The sequence below is a fragment of the Alosa pseudoharengus genome, unplaced genomic scaffold (genome assembly GCF_046254945.1).
Source record: "Alosa pseudoharengus isolate Yale_2024_CS ecotype anadromous, Long Island Sound unplaced genomic scaffold, YU_APseudo_1.1 YU_APseudo_1.1_scf_15, whole genome shotgun sequence".
NCBI lineage: Eukaryota > Metazoa > Chordata > Actinopteri > Clupeiformes > Clupeidae > Alosa > Alosa pseudoharengus.
Window position 1 is genome coordinate 14,180,677 of NW_027468620.1, and position 22,678 is coordinate 14,203,354.

The window sequence follows — 22,678 nt, forward strand, 5'->3', positions numbered from 1 at the left end:
CTCAGAGGCTGAAATAATTAAATAAGATAGCCTGTTGAACACTTAAAAAGGTTTCGTTTTCTTTGTAGTCTAGATCAGTTTGTTTGCACTACAGGCTGATGGTTAATCATAAATCATGGCAGAAAATAATTGCTTTCATTTTCCACCACACATATTCTATCAGGCAGTGCATTGGACAGTCCTCTTCAGGGTCCATCATTCACGTGGTACAGATCTGTAGCGATGTCAACGTGAGTGTAGTTGTGTGAAATTCATTTTAGAAGAATATTTATTTCTAAGCTATTATGAATAAATTACCTTATTTAACCACTTCATAATATTAAGGTATTTCTCATAACAAACGATTTACTTTTCTCTCAATATACCTTAACGCAAGTGTAGCATATTGAAAATGAAGCCAACATTTACGTGAACTGTTTAGCCAGCTAGCGAGTGATACACTTTGGTAATATTGTTTTAGTGATGATCCATGGATGATCAACTGGGGTTCAGATATAACGTATGTGTTATTCGTTCTGTAGTATAAACGGCATGAGACATTAGAGGGCTAAAAAAAAAACATCACCATGGGCATTGACTATAAGCTGAAACAGAGAATTGAGCAGGTAAGTTATTCCACTATTGTTAATGTATTGAAAAGCTAACAGTCATTTAGACCCGCAACGTTAGACACTCATCCCATCCAAAGCTGTGTGAAAGCTGTTTGCCGATTGTTTGTAAACATAAGATGACTACTGCTGTTTGAGGCTTCTGTGTTTTCTCTTTAGTACCTTAAATCTAAGAACAGTGAATATGTGGACCTTTCCACACTATCTACTGATCTTCAGAAACAGTATAGGTGAGTAAATATTATTTATTAAAAGTTGTTTTTCAAATTATGGATTCCAATGATATGTTACTAACATTTTGTTCGTCTTTGTTTTTCAAAAGATTCGACTATGGGAGGAGAAACAGAACAGCCTTTAGAATACAAGTGGAGAAAAGTGAGCTTACTAACATAAAAAATAAGCAAGGTTTGCTGTTGATATGGTTCAAACGTATGCTTGGCTAACTAATTCATTGTGTTAATGATTTCTATTACAGCATATGATGTGATAAACAAAGATGCTGACATCACAACATTGGAAGACAAACATTTGGCAAAACGAGCCAGACGTCAGGAAGAGGATGGGTAAAGATACCTCCAAGATCTTTATTTAGCGCAGATTCTGTACTGTACTGGTATAATACTGTATTAGTTTCTACTACCTTTCCTTAGCCCAGATACTGAATGTCATCACATGTTACTTTCCCCACAATGCTTTGTTCATTATTACATTTTGGCTTTTCCTCAGAGATGACAGCAGTGCAACAGATGACACTACTGACAGTGAAGATGACATTCAGGAGCATCAGGTACATTCGTGTACTGTTTTTTAAGAACTGAACCTAAGCCACGGGATATTAACTAGTTATTGAAAGCATAGATTAAAATTTTAAAAACTTAAAACCTGAATGATTTTTAATACGCCATCATATCCCGAATTTCACAGCACACAAATACCATGAACAACTCCTTGATGTCGCTGTACCGAAAAGGGAACCCTGATGAGAATGGAACACCCACCAATGGACAGGCACTCAGCCCAGCTCCAGCTTCAGGAAAAGACCAGCCTACAGGGGGCACCAGTGGCAAGTCTACCCCTGTAACTCCGGGAACAGTGGTGTCGGGTGGAGGCTGGTTCATTGACAGAAGGCGGCGTGTGGAACCAGAAAATATCTTGATTGACTTGTGTGATGATGGACCTAGTAGTCCATCCACGAATGTAAGTATGTTTATGATTATGCATCCTAATTTTGTTTTATTTAGATTAGATCTAAAATGGCTTTAACACAAAATATAATTGTTTAATTTATATGTGCATATCACTGTAGTCACATTAGCATTGGCATCTTCCCCTTCTGTTGTTTGATGCCCACAGAAACAAACAGATGTTTCTATGCTGGAGACGGAGAAGAAGAAAAAGGGCAGAGTAAAGAAGTCAAAAAGAAGAAAGCAAGAAGAATTTCAAGAAAATGATGCAGATATAGAGGCCCAAATTCTGGCAAAAAAAGGTAGTTCCCCCTGCAAATGTGTCTCTACAGGCCAACAACAACTGTTTGTTTCATGTTAAAGTGAATATTCATTTTCCAACATGTCTACATTTCCAGCGAAAACCAAAGCGCCGGAGCTGCAGCACTCAACAGTGAAATTTGAGGATGTTGGTGGAAATGAGGAAACACTGGCGGTAGTTATCTCTGATAATCTTCTGCTTTTGTTCTTCTCAGTCCATTTTCTTTCATTTGAACATCCTTGTTTAACTGTATTATGTGTGCATGGGCTTAAGACTAGTTATCATGATTTTTTTCTCTCTCATAGACCTTTCCTTGCATTCTTTCCATTTTTGTCTGGCCTTCTGTAATGTAATCAGATGTGTGAAAACACTTTAAACAATGATCAAAGATTGGTTTAAGTAAAGAATATTTGGAATAAAAAATATTTTATATTTTTGTTCTATTGTTGTATCAAAAACTGGATTGTTATTGTAGATGTAACTTTTTACTATTCGGTGCACTTTAAACCACTGCATTGTATATGCCTTCAGGTTGTATAGTAGAGTTGCCCAATAATATGAAGCTAGTGCCATGTAATCTGTATACTTTTTGTGTGATATTTTGGTACTACGTTTTATGAGTAGTTACTAAAAGGCTGTTTATCAGTGATATAGTATACAGAAGTGCACATTTCTGAATGTGATAATAGTTGTTTTTTCTAATCAGAAAGATGGACACTTTACTGATGTTTTTTGGCTTGTGCTCACTCCCCGCCTTAGGAAGTCTGTAAGCTACTAATCCACATGCGACACCCGGAGGTGTACCAGCAGCTGGGTGTGGTTCCTCCACGAGGCTTCCTTCTCCATGGTCCTCCAGGCTGTGGGAAAACCCTGCTGGCGCAAGCTGTAGCAGGGGTAAGGAAGTGGTGATCTCCAAGATATGGTTCCACACACAGCCTAACAAAATGAACAACCTGTCTAGTAATCATGCATTTACTGATTTAATCAGGTTTGGGGCTGTTATCAGCATAGAGATGAAGCAAATGACTGACTAAGAGCAGTAGTATGTGAAATGATATATATGAGGAAATTGAATTAGGCAGTAATGTTACATATAAGGCTTTGTAGGTTTACTTTTAATTGTAAATGCACACTCAATTATGTTTTTTTCCCATTTTTCATTCAGGAGATGGAGCTTCCGATGCTGAAGGTGTCTGCCCCTGAGCTGGTGTCTGGTGTTTCAGGGGAGTCGGAACAGAAGTTGAGGGAGCTGTTTGAGCTGGCTGTGGTAAGAGACATAAGTCCCTTTTGTACAAATAGCCCAAAACAACTTCTACCACTTTGAACTAAAATTGTGTTTTGGGTTTTGTAGAAGAGTGCCCCTTGCATCTTATTCATTGATGAAATCGACGCCATCACACCCAAGAGAGAGATGGCCTCCAAAGACATGGAGAGGAGGATTGTTGCGCAGCTGTTGACCTGCATGGATGGTGAGTGAAGTGGGTGTGTGAAAGATAACCTGTGTAAAGACCAAGGTGAGATTTGAGAGTACTTGAAAGTGTTACCCAACAGACTTGTGTGTGTGTTCCCTCTCTCTCCTCCAGATTTGAACTCTCTGACCATTCCCGCCCAGGTTCTGGTGATCGGGGCAACAAATCGTCCGGACTCTCTGGACCCAGCCCTGCGCCGGGCGGGCCGCTTTGACCGAGAAATCTGCCTGGGCATCCCAGACGAAAGTGCTCGCCTCAGGTGAGTATCTACTAGAGATGAAGAATTATCATTTTTTTTTAAGTATATATTTTTTTGGGCTTTTATGCCTTTAATGCGACAGGATAGTGGAGAGTGACAGGAAGTGAGTGGGAAAGAGCAGGGGTGGGATCCGGAAAGGACCACGGGGCGGGAATCGAACCCGGGTCTCTGGCGTATGGTGCAGGTGCCCCAGCCAGTTGCGCCACGGCTAGGGCCAAGATGAAGAATTATTTTAACAAATGCAGTCATTTCTACTTGATCTTGGCTGCTGCACCATATAGTATATGAGCATAGTTGTACCTGACTTCTTCAGATATTTCAACCTTTACCTGGTAGTCATACACCAGTGGTCGCCAACCCGTCGATCGCGATCGACCAGTAGATCTTTCGGACTTGCCCAGTAGATCCCGAGAATAACAGGACAATTAAAAACAGTCACCAAATTCCCACATGTTCGCCAACGTTTACAGGGCGTAGCCTACATTTCAGCGTGGGATAGGATAGCGCATGATTTATTCAAGACCTAGCCATCATAATGCGAGAAATTCCTGCATACATTTACAGTGTCTAATAACGTTAATCTAATAATGGAGCAGCGTGAATGCGGGACCGGACGAACCAACTTCTGACTTGAACCGAACGTAACCCCATGCAGACACACACACGCGCACAGCACCACTTTGCAGGTGCGCTCTCTCTCTCTCTCTCTCTCGCGCAACAGGACTTGTCACCGCTGAAGTCAAATTATGTTAGGTGCTTCTATATCAACTGCTAACTGACAGAAAATAAAAAACAAAAGTTTAGCGATCAGGAATTTGTCCATTTGAAGAATGTAATCGATTGTGGACGTGCACAGACACGGAGTGCATTGTAGGCCTAGGCTTAGGTTAATTTCACTTTCTAGAGTACGCATTAATTACGTGAAAGATGCTTCATACCAAAACAGCGATCAAACATCAAATTTATAATTACGTATTGTCACAAACACTTACTCCAATTAGAAAATCAAAACCAAAATCATGTAAGTAAAGACTATGTTAAAGTGTTGTTATCTCATTGACGCCTGTATAAGGGGGTGGAGGATGTGATATTTTTGACCTGATACATTGCCTAAATAAAAGGCCTTAAATTGGAAGGATTTTAGCTTTGATTTTCTTTTGACGCTTCAAGGTAGATCTTGCCTTTCTTCAGGGCGAGGTTAGGGATCTTGGGCTTAAAAAGGTTGGTGACCACTGTCATACACACATCAGTGGCTCTGTTCTTGCTTGTTCTTTGGACAAAAACTTAACCAAGATCAAATATGGATGGATATTTAGGGATCAAATTGTCCAGATCTTGCCTGAAAAAGAGTCCAGATCTTGCCTGAAAAAGAGTCCAGATCTTGCCTTAAGACTTCTGTTATTTTTTAAGGTTTTTTCTCTTTACAAGTGACAGAAAGCTCAAATCTCCCTTTCTTAAGGATTCTGAAGACCTTGTGCCGCAAGTTGAAGCTGCCAGAGGACTTCGACTACCAGAAGCTGGCACGTCTCACGCCCGGGTACGTGGGTGCCGACCTGATGGCGCTGTGTCGGGAGGCGGCCATGAGCGCCGTCAACCGCGTCCTTCTGGAGCTCCACGAGAGTGACTTTGCCCTGCCAGATGAGGGAAGCAGTGCCATTCCTGCCGACATGCCCGCCTCACAACCACCCGATGCCCAGGAGCAGACTGGGGACCCAGAGCCCCAGGTACAGAATGATCCAACCGCCAGCACTGCTGAGGAACCCGATCAGACAGGCCAGTGCCAACCCATGGAGACTCAGCAGCCAGTGACCACTGCTATACATGAACAGGTTGGGGAGTAAACACAGTTTTTATTTGCCTGCATATAGTTCATATCAATGCATTTCATGTGCATATATGCAAAACTGTTTGTTTGTAATTGACTGGTGCACGTTGAAGCAACAGATAATAGGCATTTTCTGTGCTGCTGCTGTTCCACTCTTGGCCACTAGGGGGAGCTGCAACAGCTTCTTTGGCTGCTGAAGAGGAGTGAGTCCCTGTCAGAGGAGCAGCTGGCGAGCCTCTGCATTCTGATGTCGGACTTCCAGGCATCCCTAGCCAGCGTCCAGCCCTCTGCCAAGCGTGAGGGCTTCGCCACCGTGCCTGATGTTACGTGGGAAGATGTGGGTGCCCTGCAGGACATCCGCGAGGAGCTGACCATGGCCATACTGGTGTGTAACTCTTAAGAGCCCATGTCATGCACTTGCTTGCCAGTTTGTGTGTAATAATATAATAAGCTTTATTTGTATAGCACTTGTGCATTTGTGCACTTGTGCATAGCATTTGTGTATGGAAACAAATAGGAAAAACAAATAGGAAAAACCACAAGCGAGAAACCAAAACCAAACAATAGCTAAAGAAACCAAAAGAAAGGCTAATGGTTTGTATACCAAAATTCTCTATATTTGAGGCATAAACTGCCATTGTTTTCAAAAGCACAAAACGGATTCCTCAAGCAATTTGGCTGAAAAGAATTGTTAAAGTTTGTAAAGTATATTGAGACCATATTGAATAGTGATACTGCACTATAAACAATAAATTGATTGATTAATTGATTAACAATATTAAATGGGCAAGTCAGAAGTCACATGCCGTGTTTTACAATGATCAGAGCATGGTGGAGAAGTGGTAACGTTCATGTCACTGACTGACAATCAGCTGACCCGGGAGAGTCTGAGTCCAGTTTCCCGATAACGTTCACTCTTATCGAGCTACGAAGACTCCAAAGGTAAACCTTACCAAAGTTGTTTACCTTTATAGTCTTGGTTACCTAACTGTCCCTTAAGAGTCTTCTTACAAAAAGCTCCTTACGTCTGACGTACAAGGCAGTGTCCACCCACTTCACGCGGAGGCATGATACCGTTATGAAAGACGGTGCATTCTTTGCACAAAAGAAACTGCTCAAATATCGCCTCCGGTAGGCCTAACATTCATGCTACTTCAACATGGATGAACTTATTAATAGCATACAATGATAAAAAGTAGAAATGAAATGATCTACCAGAGTTTACCCGTTAGGCCTACGCCATCCTTCATCACTCTATATGAATAACTTATTTGAATAATAGTATTTCATTGTTTTTTTAATCACAGCTGATTGACCAGTAGCCTCATTTGATATTTATGCACACCCTTATAACACCTGGTTTGAGTTTTGAGTTAAATTCATTCAAGTTTAGGTGATGTAGCTACCGGTAAATTAAATGCTGTTCAACTCGGTTGGTGTTGTAACCTGATGTGTGATATTTCTACCCTGTACATGTCAGTAATGCTGGAGTGCATGCAATGGGTTAAAGTAAATATGATTGGCTGAAGACCTAAAACCAGCCCCATCCAAGTCATCACATGCAGGCTCAGTTTCTGATTGGCTGCTCTGCAGGTCCTCACTCTGTGGACTTCAGCATGAATGTTGGCATTGTCCAAGCAGGGTTGAAGCCAGGGCAAATTGTGTAAGTGTGTGTGTGTGTATGTGTGTGTGTGTGTGTGTATCCGTCCATAGGCTCCTGTCCGCAATCCAGCACAGTTCAAAGCACTGGGTCTTAGTGCCCCAGCAGGGGTGTTGCTGGCTGGGCCTCCGGGATGTGGGAAGACCCTTTTGGCAAAGGTAAAGTATGTTCTATTACCAGACCAGGTTTTCTTGGGAATCGCTGTGTACTACATGAAAAATGTTGTCCAAAGTCAAAAACTACAACACATGCTTATTCTCATTTCATTTTCATTTAGCAGTACCCAATGACATCCATCAGTACCGGTACTTACTTGTGATTGGAAATGTGTCTTTTTTCCCCTTCTGATTGTAATTGGAGGAGGCTGTAAAACAGCAAGAACTTGGTGTTTAAGGTTAACAGCACATACTCTTGAAGGACATTACTGAAGTGGCTGACCACTGACCAAGCTGATGCGCATGTCTACAGAATGCTAACCTTGTGTATGCTGTCCTTGAGATTGGTCAATAACCACAGCTATATGTTTCCTTGTATCAGGCAGTTGCCAATGAGTCTGGCCTCAATTTCATCTCAGTCAAAGGTCCTGAGTTGCTGAATATGGTGAGTCAAACCTGAGCCTCACATGACATTTGTCATTCAATCTGCATCTTGTGTAAACACATTCAGTGCATAACTGAGTAGTTGTCTCATTGCTTTGGCTAAAGCACTGTAGAGAAAGACTAGGTAGAGAGGACAATACGTATAAGTATATATACTTTTTTGATCCCGTGAGGGAAATTTGGTCTCTGCATTTAACCCAATCGGTGAATTAGTGAAACACAAACAGCACACAGTGAACACACAGTGAGGTGAAGCACACACTAATCCCGGCGCAGTGAGCTGCCTGCTACAACGGCGGCGCTCGGGGAGCAGTGAGGGGTTAGGTGCCTTGCTCAAGGGCACTTCAGCCGCGGCCCACTGGTCGGGGCTCGAATCGGCAACCCTCCGGTTACAAGTCCAGAGTGCTAACCAGTGGGCCACGGCTGCCCCCAAAGTAGTTTGACAGGCTAAAAAAGAAAAAACCTGTGGATAGACCTTGCATTCCACGTCATTGGTAATGATATGCTGTGTTAGAGGCAACTAGATCGGAGAGTTAACAATAAGAGTTGGAGAAATTGATCTCTGGGTGCGACCTTTCAGGGACCTCAGTAATGGAGACCGTGGCAATCTTCATTATTTAGTCAGTCAGTGTATTCGAGCTCAATTACTAGAAAGATGAGAATGATGCCACTTCATGGTGTGAAGACTAACAGATGTGTTTTGGTGGAACGTCCCTCTCTCTTCTGTCTCTTATCCTCTCTCCCTCTCCCTCTATCTCTCTCTGTCTCTCTGTTTGTCTGTCACAGTATGTTGGAGAAAGTGAGCGGGCTGTGCGACAGGTGTTTCAGAGGGGACGTAACTCGGCCCCCTGTGTGATCTTCTTTGATGAGATAGATGCGCTTTGTCCACGCCGGTCTGGACACGAGGTAATGCTCAAGAGTATCCCCTATCCACTTTTAGACATCACCAGTTTCACGGTGAAACTTCCTTAACAACTACAGGTTGGGGAACTAATCTTTCAGTGAATCTTAAGAGGTTTTACTTGATTTAGATGTAGATTACTATGACGATGGTGGTGGTCATTTGATAATAGCCCTGATGACGTGTGTGTAGTCTGGATCCAGTGCACGTGTGGTCAACCAGCTTCTCACTGAGATGGACGGTTTGGAAACTCGCCGGCAGGTGTTCATTATGGCTGCAACCAATAGGCCAGGTGCGCAAAACTTCTTTACATAAGAAAGTGCTTTTGATGAAGATACATCCTACATCATTAATACATTGTGAGGAGTACAGCTAATTTTTTGGTTGTTTTTATTAGATGTTTTTTTTTTTTTTTTTACATAGAATAACTTTTAATTTTCCACTGATGTATTTTTTTTTCAACCATAAAAAAAGCATCCAACCATCCATGAGGTCAAGCTCTACTGGTAGTGTGATCTTACACGTGTAGTGTGATCTTGTTGTTTCCCTGCAGATATAATTGATCCGGCTGTGCTAAGGCCAGGCCGCCTGGATAAGACATTGTACGTGGGCCTCCCACCCCCTAAGGACCGACACGCCATCCTGCTCACCATCACCAAGGTAACGGACCTTAGTACAGCTCCGCAACCTCTTGTCAGGCTCGATCAGTCCCTCTTGAGTATCTTTCTAATTGCCCTCTCTTCTCTCTACTCTCTACTCTCAGTGCTTTTCAACATTACACAATAATATGTTATTTGGAAAGTCTGGAATTGATCAGTTGAATTGTCCATGCACATTAAATTGTCAACCTTTTGACTACTGTATAGCCATCAGTTGAAAGCAACTGACTGAAAGCATTAAAAAAATAACTATACAACTCTGATTGTGGGATTATTTCTTTTTCAGGGTGGTACCAAACCTCAGCTGGAGGCAGATGTGAATCTTGAAGAGATCGCACAGGACGAACGTTGCGACTGCTTCACGTAAGTTTCAGTCATCATTATTCTTGAAGCCAGGCCAATCAAATCAAATTAACTCGAAATTCTTTATTGCTTTTAAACTTGAGCTTCCCCATTGTGTTGAGGGGAATCCTGAATAGGATCTGCCTTCACTGGATGTCAGAATATCAGGAGAGAAGTTGTATTTGACATGCCTGTGTTGTGCAGGGGGGCAGATCTGTCCGCTCTGGTGAGAGAGGCTTCAGTGAACGCGCTGAGAACTCACCTGTATTCCCGCTCGGCCTCCACCCTCTCAGGTACAGCCCTCGCTCCTAAGGCCCCCTGGCCAAGTCTAAACACCACACATAAGGCAGCCATTTTTTTTTTTCAGTTTCATCAAAAAGTATTGGACCATAGTTTGGCCTGATGTGATCCATGCACTGTTTGTTTAGACTAATTAATTACTATTTATTTGCACAAATGTTGCATCTGTCTCTATTTGCATGCAGCTTAATGTTTTTTTTAGACACAGTTCTTATTAAAATGTTGATAATATTCTTTCTCTTGGTTTATTGATAGGCCACACCTTTACCTCTGGTCCGGTTGAAGACATCCTCGTCAGTCAGCAGAACTTTGAGGATGCCTTTAAGAAAGTGCGTCCATCTGTGTCAAAGAAGGTGAGGATAATTTTTACTATAAATAGTGAGGCTTTTGTGAGACCAAACACGCCTGCTCAAACCAACGTGGGTAAACTTGGTTGAAATAAATCACAAAAAAAAATGCTTAAGTAGACAGGAGCGCATTTTACACGTCTATCATAGCTGAGCTGTCACTTTGATTGGAATAAAACTTTCTGAATCTGGCACTCTCCAAATACAGATCATAGTGTCCCAGTTACAGAGGCATGTCCTGTTCCATGGCAGCGCTGTGTTGATGGGATTAATGAATGCTAGGTATATCACGGGGGAGATATTGCATATCTCCCCCGTGCAATCTCCCCCTTGCATATCTCCCCCGTGCAAAACGCTTCACATCACTGTCCCCAAACAGGTCACACGTGCGACACTTGGGCGCTTGACGTAGTGAAGGTGCTAAACCTCAGTCCCAGTGCCACTGTTGCTGGTGCCTTTACGCTCCTTTGCCAAGCAAGGACACTCCAAAAACAAAACCACCACATTGTTTAGAAACCGCGATGAATATCAGCTCCAAGGCAAACCTGTCATTCCTGTCTTAGCCAGCATGGGTTTGAGTTACAGGGGAACTGGCTTCGGAGACCTCATCTGGTTTCCCACGCTTCCTGTTCCTTCCAGCTTCAGACCCATTGGGTCATTCCAAAGGCCGTCTTGGCAGTCTGTTTAACTTCTGAATCGAAAGCATTGTGTGTGTCTGTGTGTTTGCGTCTCACTCGGGCGAGTGTTTGCACAGCATACTGGCTTGTTCAGGATTTTATTAGTTTAGTGTTTACATCTTCCTGAGTTAATCAACCCCAGCCGCCAAGAGAGTCTGCAAGGTTTGCAGCATACTCATAGCATGCATTCCTATATCTTTTATCAAGAGATTACGTGCCCTGCTTGTGCCAGTGACGATTAGGCAGATGACAATCGTCTGTCTAAAGTATTTAGACATCAACATGTTTGTATGTTTTTTACAGGACCAACTCATGTATGAAAAATTGAAAGAATCTCTGAGCAGATGAAGAACTGTCACCACATTTCCTTGACAGTTGTGCTTAAGGACCCGTTTCCCTTGAGGAAACCTTAAGAAGAACACCATATCTATCCTGCCAAGCCGTTTGTTTTGAGACGCTTTGTTTGTAGGAAGTGGAGGCATTGTTGATCTAAAATGTGCTTTGTACTCATTTTTTAGGTCATTTTTAATAAACTAGTTCCCCCTGTCTACAAGGGCTGTGTTGTTTTTTCCACTATTGACAAGGAGTAATACAATTAACAAATACAATTTGTTTTAAATACACGTGAGCGTATAAAGATAAAGATCTAACCACCCATGAGTTTATATTTGGACGGGTGTGCATGTTCCATTGCATACTGTTGAGACAGTTGCCACGTTTGACCATAAAGTAAAGCAGTAACTTTGCATCATCAGCTCCTTCAACCATTAAGTGAAGTATAAGAAAAAGAGCAGCCAAATGAAAATATATTTAAATTCTTTAATAAAATCGTGAGGGTGCAATAGAGCAAAAACATTTGTTACATAAAACCCCAAAAAACGTCCACACACACACAAGTGCAGCAAACATTCGGACGATCATCATTATTTGGGGTGGTCACAGGATCAGGTGAATTCAACTGAAAAAGGCTTATGATCCCAGACTGATTCAGGAATTTGATCCCAGTACAGGTGAGCCATGTGTCAAAGCTTCAAACTCAACAGATTCAAAGACGTCCCAGTAGTGTTGTGTTACAGCTGCTCGTAACTTTTTGAAGCAATAAATATTACCACACTGTTCTTCTGGGAAACACTTCCCATCATCGCGATCTGCTCTCACCTGACTCAATGACCATCCATGGGCGCATGTCAGAACAGCCGACTTGTTTTGACCTTTTGAACTTGAACATTGATTGACTGAGGGGGGAGACGCCTTCCCAGGCTGGTTATAATACTGACAAGGGACAAGTCTACGCTCCTCTGACTGCATCTCACAAGAGGTATGGAAGGGGGGAGGGGCATGGGCAACTGGGTGACCTGCAGGACAAAAGCAAAGTGCCTGCTCTGCCCATGTGCTGTATTTAAGCAAGAATTCTTCAATAAATACAAAACAAAAAAAACACTTGAATCTTGAACACTGAATCCTTATCACACACTCATTCAGACAGAAAAAAAACAAAACACTCTTACTTGCTGTATCTAGAGAAGAGATTCTTCATGGCCAAGGTTAAAGCAAAGGTTATAGTTTTTATGTTTTAATAACTCGGCGTCTGATAAATGGACTGATAACAGCACAAGTGAGAGGTGTGGAGAGTGAGAGCAGATGGCGGTCTGGAGAGGCATGAGACGCAGAACAATGAGAGCGGAGCCAGGAGTGCTACTGGCAGCCTTGCTAATGTTAAGGACACCGTTTGAAAGACAAAAACAAAAAGTTAATCAGTCTTTGAAATCGAAAGGGGAGCCTGCATGCGCTAATATATAGGAGGAAAAGGGAGAGCAACTAGAGTGACGCACAACTAACATTCTTTCACAGACATGACAAGGTTTTTGGTTCTCTTGGCCTCAGAGCTGGGGGTGGGGTGTCAGTTGCTTGGGCGAACAAATGTATAAGCACGCACGCACAGCTAACCGATATGTAAAATATATCAGAAAACAAGCATATTCAAAGCACTGTCGCATTTCCAGTGAGATGACAAATACATACAACAAGATTAGGCTAATGTATAGTATATGTGATCTCAAAATATGTCTCGGTGATCAGTCAACACTGCCTGCATGACATTCCACAAGGCCACATATGGTCCTAACCTACATGCATCTTTAAAGTATAAAAAATACGGACGATTTGCTTTCAGCGCTCTCATCATAAACAGACAGGCACACAACCCCAAGCCACACACAGCATAGGAAATATCTTCCACATTGATTATTACATCTCTAAACTTAAGTATCTAAGTATTCAGTACGTATAGTATACAGCATGCTGTATATCAGGGAATACCAACTCAACTACCACATTGTATTGGTAGCTTTGTGCAACGCTTCCCATTGTGTTGGTCCTACTGGTGTGGTAAAACACTCAGAATCCCAATATGCAATCTGGCACATTTCTGCCCGTTTCCGTCAGTTTTCTCTTACACACAGCATCCATTGAGAGGGTGGAGGAAGCAACAATGAGTCCTACAGGCACTACAGGTAAGTTACAAGGTACATAAAACAGGAGTGACCTCGTAAACCCTCTCTTGTAAAGACAGCATGTGCAACAAGCAACCATTAACAGGAGAGATATGCAATGCAACGTGTTTCGGATTGCAAGGTCACCCGCTGACTATACACACTACCAAAACGGTCATTCTTTCTTTGTGTATTTGTGAGAGGTCAGGGGTGTAACCTACTCAAGCAACTGCTCTGCCAGCTAGTTTCAACATTTTAGAACTGTACAACTAACCGTAATAAAACAAATGGACAAAATAACAAGATCATCGTCTTTTGGTCAAAATCTGATTGGAGCTAAAAAAAAAATGCATAGGTTTTAATAACACATGAGTTATAAATCACCTCTATTCTGTTACTTATTTTTGGCCTGTTTTTCACAAAATATCTTAAGACATATAATCTCTTCAAAGCAAGAGAGTCAAACAAAAATACTACACTTTATGAACTATTTGCAGAAGAATTTTCACAACACAATAGCTCAAGTGAGCATTGATGTGCAGTAAAAAAAATCTTTGCCTGTGTATAGACAGTAGTAGTTTGTGGGTATAAGGGGACTATACACAGTGTACACTCTTAACTATGAATGCAGGAGTTGTTTTCTATGGAAAAGGAGGCGCTGGTCTTGACATGATACCCAAGGGTGTGGCTTGACTGGAAGAGTGTAAATATGTAGAAGGCAGGGAAACGCGGAGGCAGAAGAGAGAGAGACATACACAGACAGTGATGTGGTGTAAAAAATAAAATCATTCCTGTTTAATCTCTCCCTTAAGCTTTCTCTTCACACGTGAGTACGGACTGAGGTTGTCGTCCATTATGAAGTCATACAGAACCTTCACCCACGACGTGTACTGAGGAAGGTCGTCATAGTACTCGGCTGCGATTTTCTTCACCTGAGAGGGAACAAGTGCATGATGGGAGAGCAGATTAATTTATTGCAATTCTATTCACTTAGTTAGTAGATAGCTTCATGAACTGATTTGCAGTACAGTAGTTACATGTTTGTGAGTATGGGTGTTTCCTCGTTTGTTTTTAGCACCTGGCTCTGTCTGTCACAGGAACGTTAATGTGTTGTGTGTTGCTTGTATTACGCCAAGTCACAACTGACCATACTAAAACAAACACCAAAATCATATCCCAAATCAAAGTATCTAGAATTCCATCTGACACCCAAATACTAGACCTCAAGACCTTTCTGTTTAATGATCACTTCTCCTCCACACCCAACACATAGCTCCATACAGATAACTTGTCTTTGTTGTATTGTTTTGTTTGTTTGTTGTTGTGTTTCCTTGCCTTCCTACTATGTAAAGCGACCTTGGGTTTGAGAAAGGCGCTATATAAAATAAACGTATTATTATTATTATAAATACTAAACCTAACCCCAGCCCACGCCACCCAACCAACCTACCATAGGCAACCTGCGGCCTGGGACGCTGGGGAAGTCGTGGTGCTCGTTGTGGTAGCCAACGTTGAAGGTGAGCAGGTTGAGTGAGCCGTAGTAGGAGTATGTCTCGTGGCCCTTGAGGAACATGTAATGTTCGGCGATAAAGTGACCTGAGATAGGGTGCAGGCCCATGCCCAGCATGGACCCTGCCAGCATGTAGACCACCGGCTTGGCCCCCCACAGCCAGTAGAGGGCGATGTTAAAGGCGAACTGGATGGCCGTGTTGGCCAGCTCCAGATGCGTAATGGGCTTGGGGTTGATGCAGAGCGGGCGGATGGCGTAGAAGAGCGGCTGCAGGATGATCCAGATGAACTTGCGGAAGCGCGTGCAGAAGAACCAGCCCTCAAAGTCCGTGGGGATGTCCACGTCGATGCCGTCGCCTCCTAGGTAGCGGTGGTGGTCCAAGTGATAGCGCTTGAAGGAGGCCGAGTAGGGCAGGCCGATGGGCAGGTTGGCGAACATGGCGAACCAGCGGTTGAGCTTGGCCCGGTTGTTGCCGAAGGCCGTGTTGTGGGAGATCTCGTGGATGGCCAGCGTCATGGAGTGGTTGATGCAACTGCCGAACGCGTAGGTCCAGAACATCACCCACTTCCAGTCCAGGTCTTTCACGAGGTAGAAGGCCAGAAACTGGATGCCCACCATCATGCAGACAATCCACTTCAGACGCGGGTCGGGACCCATCAGAGATTTGATCTCTGGGTACTTCGCTGTTGGAGAAAATTTCGAAAAGTTAATGAAATAACAACAGTGATGAGAAATTAGTTGTAGTTGCTGGGTGTGCCCTTTGGTTTTCTCCATGCACGGAAGCCTAAAACGACTTAAGCCAAAATTACTGGACTTTAAAAACAACTCAGCCAAACTGCTTTCAATCCCTTGTGGCCGGCAACTCAGCTCAATTTTCTTCTTGTGATTATCACGAGGTCATTAAACTGGACAGTCCAGGCCTTTCATGTCATCTCTGCAACCTTAAGGCCTGCCTTCCATCGCATTAGACGGCAAAGCTCTATAGCTCTAGAGTCTGCACCACAAAGCATAGCAGAGTAGACAGCATGACGCAGCGCTCACATATTCTCAGTGTTTACCTCCAGCTCTTGGGAAAGGGAGGGATCCGTTCCTGTCCATTTCAGGGAGGCTGAGGAGTGTGACTCAAAGGGTCAGTGAAAGATGTGAGCGCACAGCAGGACTGCTTGGGCAACCTACCGAGGTGGAGTCTTATTTACTCTTTGTGATCTCACCAGGGACAGGATAAACATTAACCAATGACGGCCAACGAATGCTGAAATGTGGCAACTACAAAACAATTCCAACAAAGGATACTCTTTCTACACACAACCTGGTAACCTGCTTTGGTTACGGACTGGTCAGATTACATTTTTATGTGTGGACACGGCCCTTTAAGTTAAGCTTTGATGCTCATGATTCTGTATTGGAAAAAAAAAGCTCCTTTTTATTCTTTTTATTTATTTTCATTCTTTCAGGTGAGGAGGTTCAATACCTAGGTCATGTCATATCTGATAATTAGACAGATGACAAAGACCTATACCGACAGCGCTGTAAAATGTATTCTCAAGCTAACATGCTTATAAGGAAGTTTTCTATGTGCTCTGACTCTGTGAAGTGCTCCCTGTTTAGAACTTACATAAAACCACTATATACTGCTCAATTGTGGTCCAACTATAAGAAAAAGAGTATGCAGAGGCTTAAGGTAGCATACAATGATGCAATGAGGTTGCTGCTTCGTGTCCCTAGGTGGCATAGTGCCAGCCAATTATTTGTGTCCACTAGAGTGCCTACCCGTGAGGCACTCTTAAGACAATTGATGTTTAGCTTTATGTGCCGCCTGGACAAGTCAGAGAACCAAATAATTGAAGCCCTAGTCAGCCCTCTGAAAAGCTGTTACAGATTCACTTCTAGGTTAAGAAGGCATTGGTGTAAATGCCTGTATGTCCTATAGGCTAATATGTGATTTCCTATGTATTTTGTATCTCCTTTTTATACTATTTATTATGTATGTGTATGATATAAACCTGTGTCTTATAATAATATATATAAATATATTATAAATATATCGCTAGTACCCAGCTCTGCAGTTCCAGTCCAATGCACACACACTTTTTATGAGCGTCATTCATTGCCCTAATGCAAATCGCCCATCACAAAATGACAGGTAAAAATAACCCAGAAGCCACTATTCAAATGATTAACCTGTGCAAACAATGGCATCATTACAGAAGCTTATCTTATTATTGTGTATTGGACGGATTCAGATAAGAGTGGAACTGCTGCCAGTCTTTGGGTTTATGAGATTCTGACTTCTTAAGATCTTATTAAAGCAACACCAAAGAGTGTTTTGTACCTTAAAATAATGTTTCCATAATCGTTTCAGTGGTTCATCAACTCATAACAGGGTGAACGGCACTTCTGCATTCGTTTCGCGACCCTCTATCGGCTATAACCGCACTATGCAAATTTGCCAGATCGGGTAGTGGATCTGTAGTTCGATGGAATGAGACAAAAAAATTAAAAATTTGACTTGCTTCTGATGCATGCAACATATTCTTGTCTGTGGACATTGTTATTTCCAAAGCCGGTGCTGGATAAACAAATAGCGTGCATGCGACAGAGGTAAAGCGCTTTGGTGTTGCTTTAAGGGTGCCGACTCAATTAAAAATCCTTAAGAAAACATTGTAATGACAAAAAATAATTCAGTTTTTTTTCCCATTTTGCATTTTACTGGTATGAAACTGGTTATGGGACGTGACATAAGTAAAGTCTATGTTTATATGCTCATGCATGGCATCACACAACCACAACTAATGGAATGTCACCAATGTAGAGAGAGAACGTGTGCATTCAACACCAACATGTGACAATTCAACAAGGGCCACAACTTAAGGTAACTTAATCAGGTCCCAAAACAGAGACACACCCTCTCCTGTAAAGATGTTAAAAAAGAAGATTTTGCCTCCACTACATCACAGGACTTCTAGTGTAAGCCTATAGCTTATATGTAAATAATATGGCAGCCCTGCTATTTTAGGTGCTAGCCTATCATTTAAATGGTTGAGGGGGTAAAACATGTACTACTGCATGCACTTCCTGGCTTCCACTCTTGTACCCTTGAGCAAGGCACTTGTTGCTCCTGGGACAGTGTAATCCCTTTGTAATATAGTTGACATAAGTAAGTCACTTTGGACAACAGTGGCTGCTAAATGTAAACCACTCAGATCTACAAAAGAAGCAGTGGGTTCATCAGGACTGATGTTGAGAAGTTTAGCTAGATTGTAAACATCCACCATCATTTATGCTTGCCAAAGAAAGAATTAAATACCTTTCAATTTGATTGCTCTTATTAACAAGGTCATGTTGACAACTGTGTGCGCTCATGCTAGCAGCCCTATAGATAAGCGCACAATGTGAATATTCACCTTCAGTCCACTGTTGGTCACACACAGCCTTTCAGCTAGGTAAGATAGGAATCAAACGGTCCCTGTTAACCTACGAGAAACTCACACAACTAACAAAGCAATCAACTATTAGGCTACATGTACACGATAGCAGTAGCACCCTTCAAACTAAAATATTAAGCCTGTTCTTTGAAAATACACTACCAAATTTAACTTAACTTGCCTAACTTGCAATTATGCAAGCACATAATGTAATCTGAAAACTGTTGTCCTGATTAAAAAAAAACAATGCAACTGACCTCAGCTGGTATTCTGTCTATAATGGAGTGGAATGGAAATTTGTGACCCCAAACTTTTGACCGGTAGTGTACATCAACATGTCCAACCTAAAGACCAGTCTAAATACTATGCTTTAGAACAGGGCAACTTTTGTGAGAGGCTGAAAGAGAACACGGGAAAGAAAACACCAGGTTATCACGACTGTGTTTTTACAGTGACCGCGAGGGGTGGACTGGCAATCAGCCGAAGTGCCAGTGTTATCAGTTCAGGGAGAACAATACAAGAGCACAACCTCAGTAAACTCCATTACAGCTGGGACTTGTTGTGAGAACATTTTTTATTATGCCATAAAAACAACTATATGTATCTGCTATCATGTTAAAAAGTGCTTTTGATTACTTTAGTTCTACTTGTTGACTAAACAGCAGGTCATTACAAAACTTGTGCTTCAAAGACATTCTGTGTGTGTGTGTGGACCTGTCCCTGTATCAACATGTCACATCCTGCCAGAAAGATGTGTGTGTGTGTGTGTGGGGGGGGGTGGGGGGGGGGGGCTGCACTGTGATGTAACCTACTAGGCTATGCCTCCACATGTCTACTACCATAGATATAAAGACACAGGCAACTCAAATACAATCCAATCAACCATAAGCAAATGCACCATGTCTGAACAGGAAATCAGGGGCTCTGACCATAACCTTGAGCTGTAGTAGAAGGCACTAGTGCTTTTGCATATCACAATCTAGCTCCCCTCTACATGCTTATGTGTCCCACCACCCCACCCCTTACTCTCTTATCAGAACAGAGAACAGGTCAGGATGAAACAGCTGTCCTTTACTCAACATTTAGACAGGGGAGTCAAGGCAGAATGGGTGTACCACACACATCATCCAAGTTAGGCTGCAGAACAGGACCTGAGTCGATTGATTATATGTAAAACGACTCACTGGTGTGTTTGGACAGCGTGTATTCAAGTTTTTCCAATGCATTAACAAGCTACTAAAATCGTTCCAAGGATGGGAGGAGCCATGCACTTTTTCCAGGTGAAAAGGCAAACAATACCTAATCCAAAGCTACGACTACAAACACATTTCCCCCCCTATAATAGGAGCTGTAATCCTGTTCATGCTCTATTATCCTCCTCGAACAATGGTGACCAAGTCATCTCCATGTCCCCTGACGGTTGTGCTAAGCACACAAGGGACTTGCTTCTGAATTATTCAGATGGGATTTGTCTCCTACCTTATGGCATGGACAAGCCATCTGCAATTCACAATGGGACAACTCTCCACCAATTAACCTAAGGGTCTGTCATGTTAGCATTACAGAGGGGACTTTACAATGGTTGATTGCCTCTTCATGATAAAACATACTGTAGCAACTGCCCTCTTCACACCAGACTGAGATCCATAGGCACTTAAGTCCATGTAAATGACAAGTGCCTTTTGGTTCAAAGGAGGTTCAGTTGTTAGAACCAACTCTGAATTAAGTTTAAAATGGCACAGGTCAGTCTTGCTGTACACAAGGCTGTCCTTGTTACAGTGGAACAAAAGGCTTGGAGCTGGGTCCTAAGGACACACATTTTTGACCCACCATCACATGACCGTCATCGGAGTCCTTCCCAAGTGTTTCATGATTCAGTTGGTCTTACTGTTTTGTGCTTCTCTGACAATGGTTGTTTAGAAAACTCTTCAACCAAACAAACACAATTAACGCTTGTCTAGTATTACAATCAATCAGAGGATTCCTGATGACTAGTGTAAATAATTAATGGGATCAACAGCTTACATTTGGTAAACCCCTTCCATTTCTCCTTCAAGTTCTGATTGAAAAAGAGTCATTCAATGTGCTTTACATAATCAAAAGCATACAAGAGTATCAGATTCAATCAGAGTAATAGTAAGAGTAATAGTAAATAAAAGCATACAAGGACAATACAAAGTACATAATAGAGGACATTTGACAACTTCTAACTTCATCTGATTTCAGACCCACTCACAAATGCTAGAGGTAGGCCCACCGTTGCAGTACAAGAAGTAACGGCACCTGACAGTTCAGTTAATTAAGCACGTCGGCCAAAGGTCATTTTAAATCTAGCAAATGAATGACAGCAAGTGGTGGAAAATAGTTTGACTCATCCGAGTAATGAATCTGACAGGCTAATAATTAATCTCTCACAGTTATTCTAATTACCCAATGCATTAATTATTCAAACCAATGTGAGACTAGTGTCACAAACAATGAGAGTAAAGTCACTTTAACACTGGGGACCTCACGTTAGTTGGGTAACGTTAACAATAGATGCATGTTGCTTAAATCTATAGCTAGCAAGCTACTAGCCAACCAATCTTTTCCCATAGGTCCAGGGAGTGGCCTAGAAGAAACGTTAGCTTTCCTAGCCAGTTGCTAGCTCCCACCCAGCCAACATAACGGTTTCCGTTCACTCGTGACCGCAAACTGTATTGTATGCTACTGTATTGTATACTTTTTTTTTTTATGGTAAATAATTTCAAATACAGTTGGTTAAGGACCCAACAATAGCTGTGTCCAGATTAGGTTAACGTTTACGTTGCGTAACCAGCAAACGTTGGTTCATTAAAATAGAGCTAAACCCAATAGTTGACGTTTTAGGTTATAATAAAGGGTAATCACAGTTGACAAACTAATTTTTAGTACCAAATTAACAGTGATGATAACATAACGTTTACATTAAGTTGTGTGTATCAGAACACAACATTTGTGTCTCATTGAGCAAATATCGCTAACGTAACGTTATCCTAACTTACTTCAGAAGCAGAATCTGCTAGAACTAGCTATCCGGGTAACATTAACGTTAGCTATCATCTAAGTAAGATTAACGTTAGCCTATCATTAACGTGGGATTGTAGTAACGTTATATTTTGTCGCAAATAACGTGTTAAAACAATAACGTTACTACATCACTTTTGTGCAAGACTTATAGCTTCTAGTAAATGAGAAACAGACAACACTGTCCTGCTGCTACGCATCGACAGCAATGACTGACTCACCTAAAATTTCTTTCCTCCGGTCGGCGTGGGGCTGATCAGTATACACCCATTCGTAATCTTCCCGAGCAACCCGGTTACCCATTTCTTTTCTTTTTTATGCCACAGACTACTTGCTTCAATTTTTTAAACCAAATCAGTTACTCAGGACGCCCTCCAGCACAGGCAGCTGGCTCTGTCGGTTGTGAACACCGGGTAGTTCTAACTCCGCTGAATCCGCTCACAAGTCATGCCTAATCGGACTGAAAAGTGAAGTGAACACTTCCCCTTGTGTCGCTCAGAACAGCAGAGTGGGAGGGTCAACTTCACCTCCTCTCTGCAGTTACACGTGTCTGATCTGAACAGCCTATTTTACAGTAGTTGTCATTTTGTATGCATTTAACTAGCCTGACGAGCCAGACCCAAATTGCTGCCGTCTAGATTTCTGGCTAACGTTTAACTAGAGCTAGGCGGAGCTAGGTGGAACGAAATTCATCCGGCGAGAGTCAGGTTAGCCATTTCTAGGAAGGTCACTGCATTCACATGAGTAAAAAACAATTTCACGTCATCTCTGACATGCGCATACCTCCACCTACTGGTTAGGACTGTGAACGTGCAACAATCTTTTGCCCTTGGGGTTGCTGGCGATTTGACAGGCTTATTTTTTCATGCCACTCAATGACGTTCATGTTAATCTCTCAAAGTAAGAAAGTCATTCAAAGTAGGAATTAAGTAGGATATGTGCTTGCTTTTATTGAAAGCTTGTTTAGATCCTCAGCAGCACGGATCATATCCTTATCTCTAATTATATAATATGTAGGCCTTTAGGCCTCAAAAGAAGTAGGCCAGAACTCCACAGAACTCTACAGCTAAACTCT

The 22,678-nt window shown here is 42.2% G+C and overlaps 2 protein-coding genes across 4 annotated transcripts; one reads left to right on the forward strand and one right to left on the reverse strand.

Annotated features, from left to right (window-relative positions):
• The first annotated feature begins 210 nt into the window (after positions 1–210).
• On the forward strand, positions 211–11,684 carry nvl (nuclear VCP like). Of its 3 annotated transcripts, none has more exons than XM_076285662.1 (24): positions 211–230; positions 522–605; positions 768–838; positions 931–983; positions 1,084–1,171; positions 1,335–1,395; positions 1,533–1,805; positions 1,962–2,094; positions 2,191–2,267; positions 2,853–2,987; positions 3,259–3,360; positions 3,445–3,562; positions 3,677–3,821; positions 5,281–5,650; positions 5,813–6,031; positions 7,360–7,464; positions 7,844–7,906; positions 8,692–8,811; positions 8,999–9,098; positions 9,360–9,466; positions 9,752–9,828; positions 10,012–10,100; positions 10,363–10,460; positions 11,435–11,684. In XM_076285662.1, the coding sequence occupies exons 2-24, from the start codon at positions 567–569 to the stop codon at positions 11,477–11,479; spliced, it is 2,688 nt and encodes an 895-aa protein (XP_076141777.1). In that variant the 5' UTR covers positions 211–230; positions 522–566; the 3' UTR covers positions 11,480–11,684. The 3 variants fall into 3 exon arrangements, with proteins under 3 accessions (XP_076141777.1, XP_076141775.1, XP_076141776.1); XM_076285661.1 differs by lacking the exon at positions 211–230 and adding an exon at positions 245–324; XM_076285660.1 differs by lacking the exon at positions 211–230 and having other exon boundaries at positions 237–605.
• Positions 11,685–11,936: 252 nt separating this feature from the next.
• Positions 11,937–22,253, reverse strand: degs1 (delta(4)-desaturase, sphingolipid 1). The gene is made up of 3 exons (XM_076285663.1): positions 21,825–22,253; positions 15,074–15,816; positions 11,937–14,555 (listed from the first exon to the last, which is right to left on the reverse strand). The coding sequence occupies exons 1-3, from the start codon at positions 21,904–21,906 to the stop codon at positions 14,409–14,411; spliced, it is 972 nt and encodes a 323-aa protein (XP_076141778.1). The 5' UTR covers positions 21,907–22,253; the 3' UTR covers positions 11,937–14,408.
• Positions 22,254–22,678: the final 425 nt, after the last annotated feature.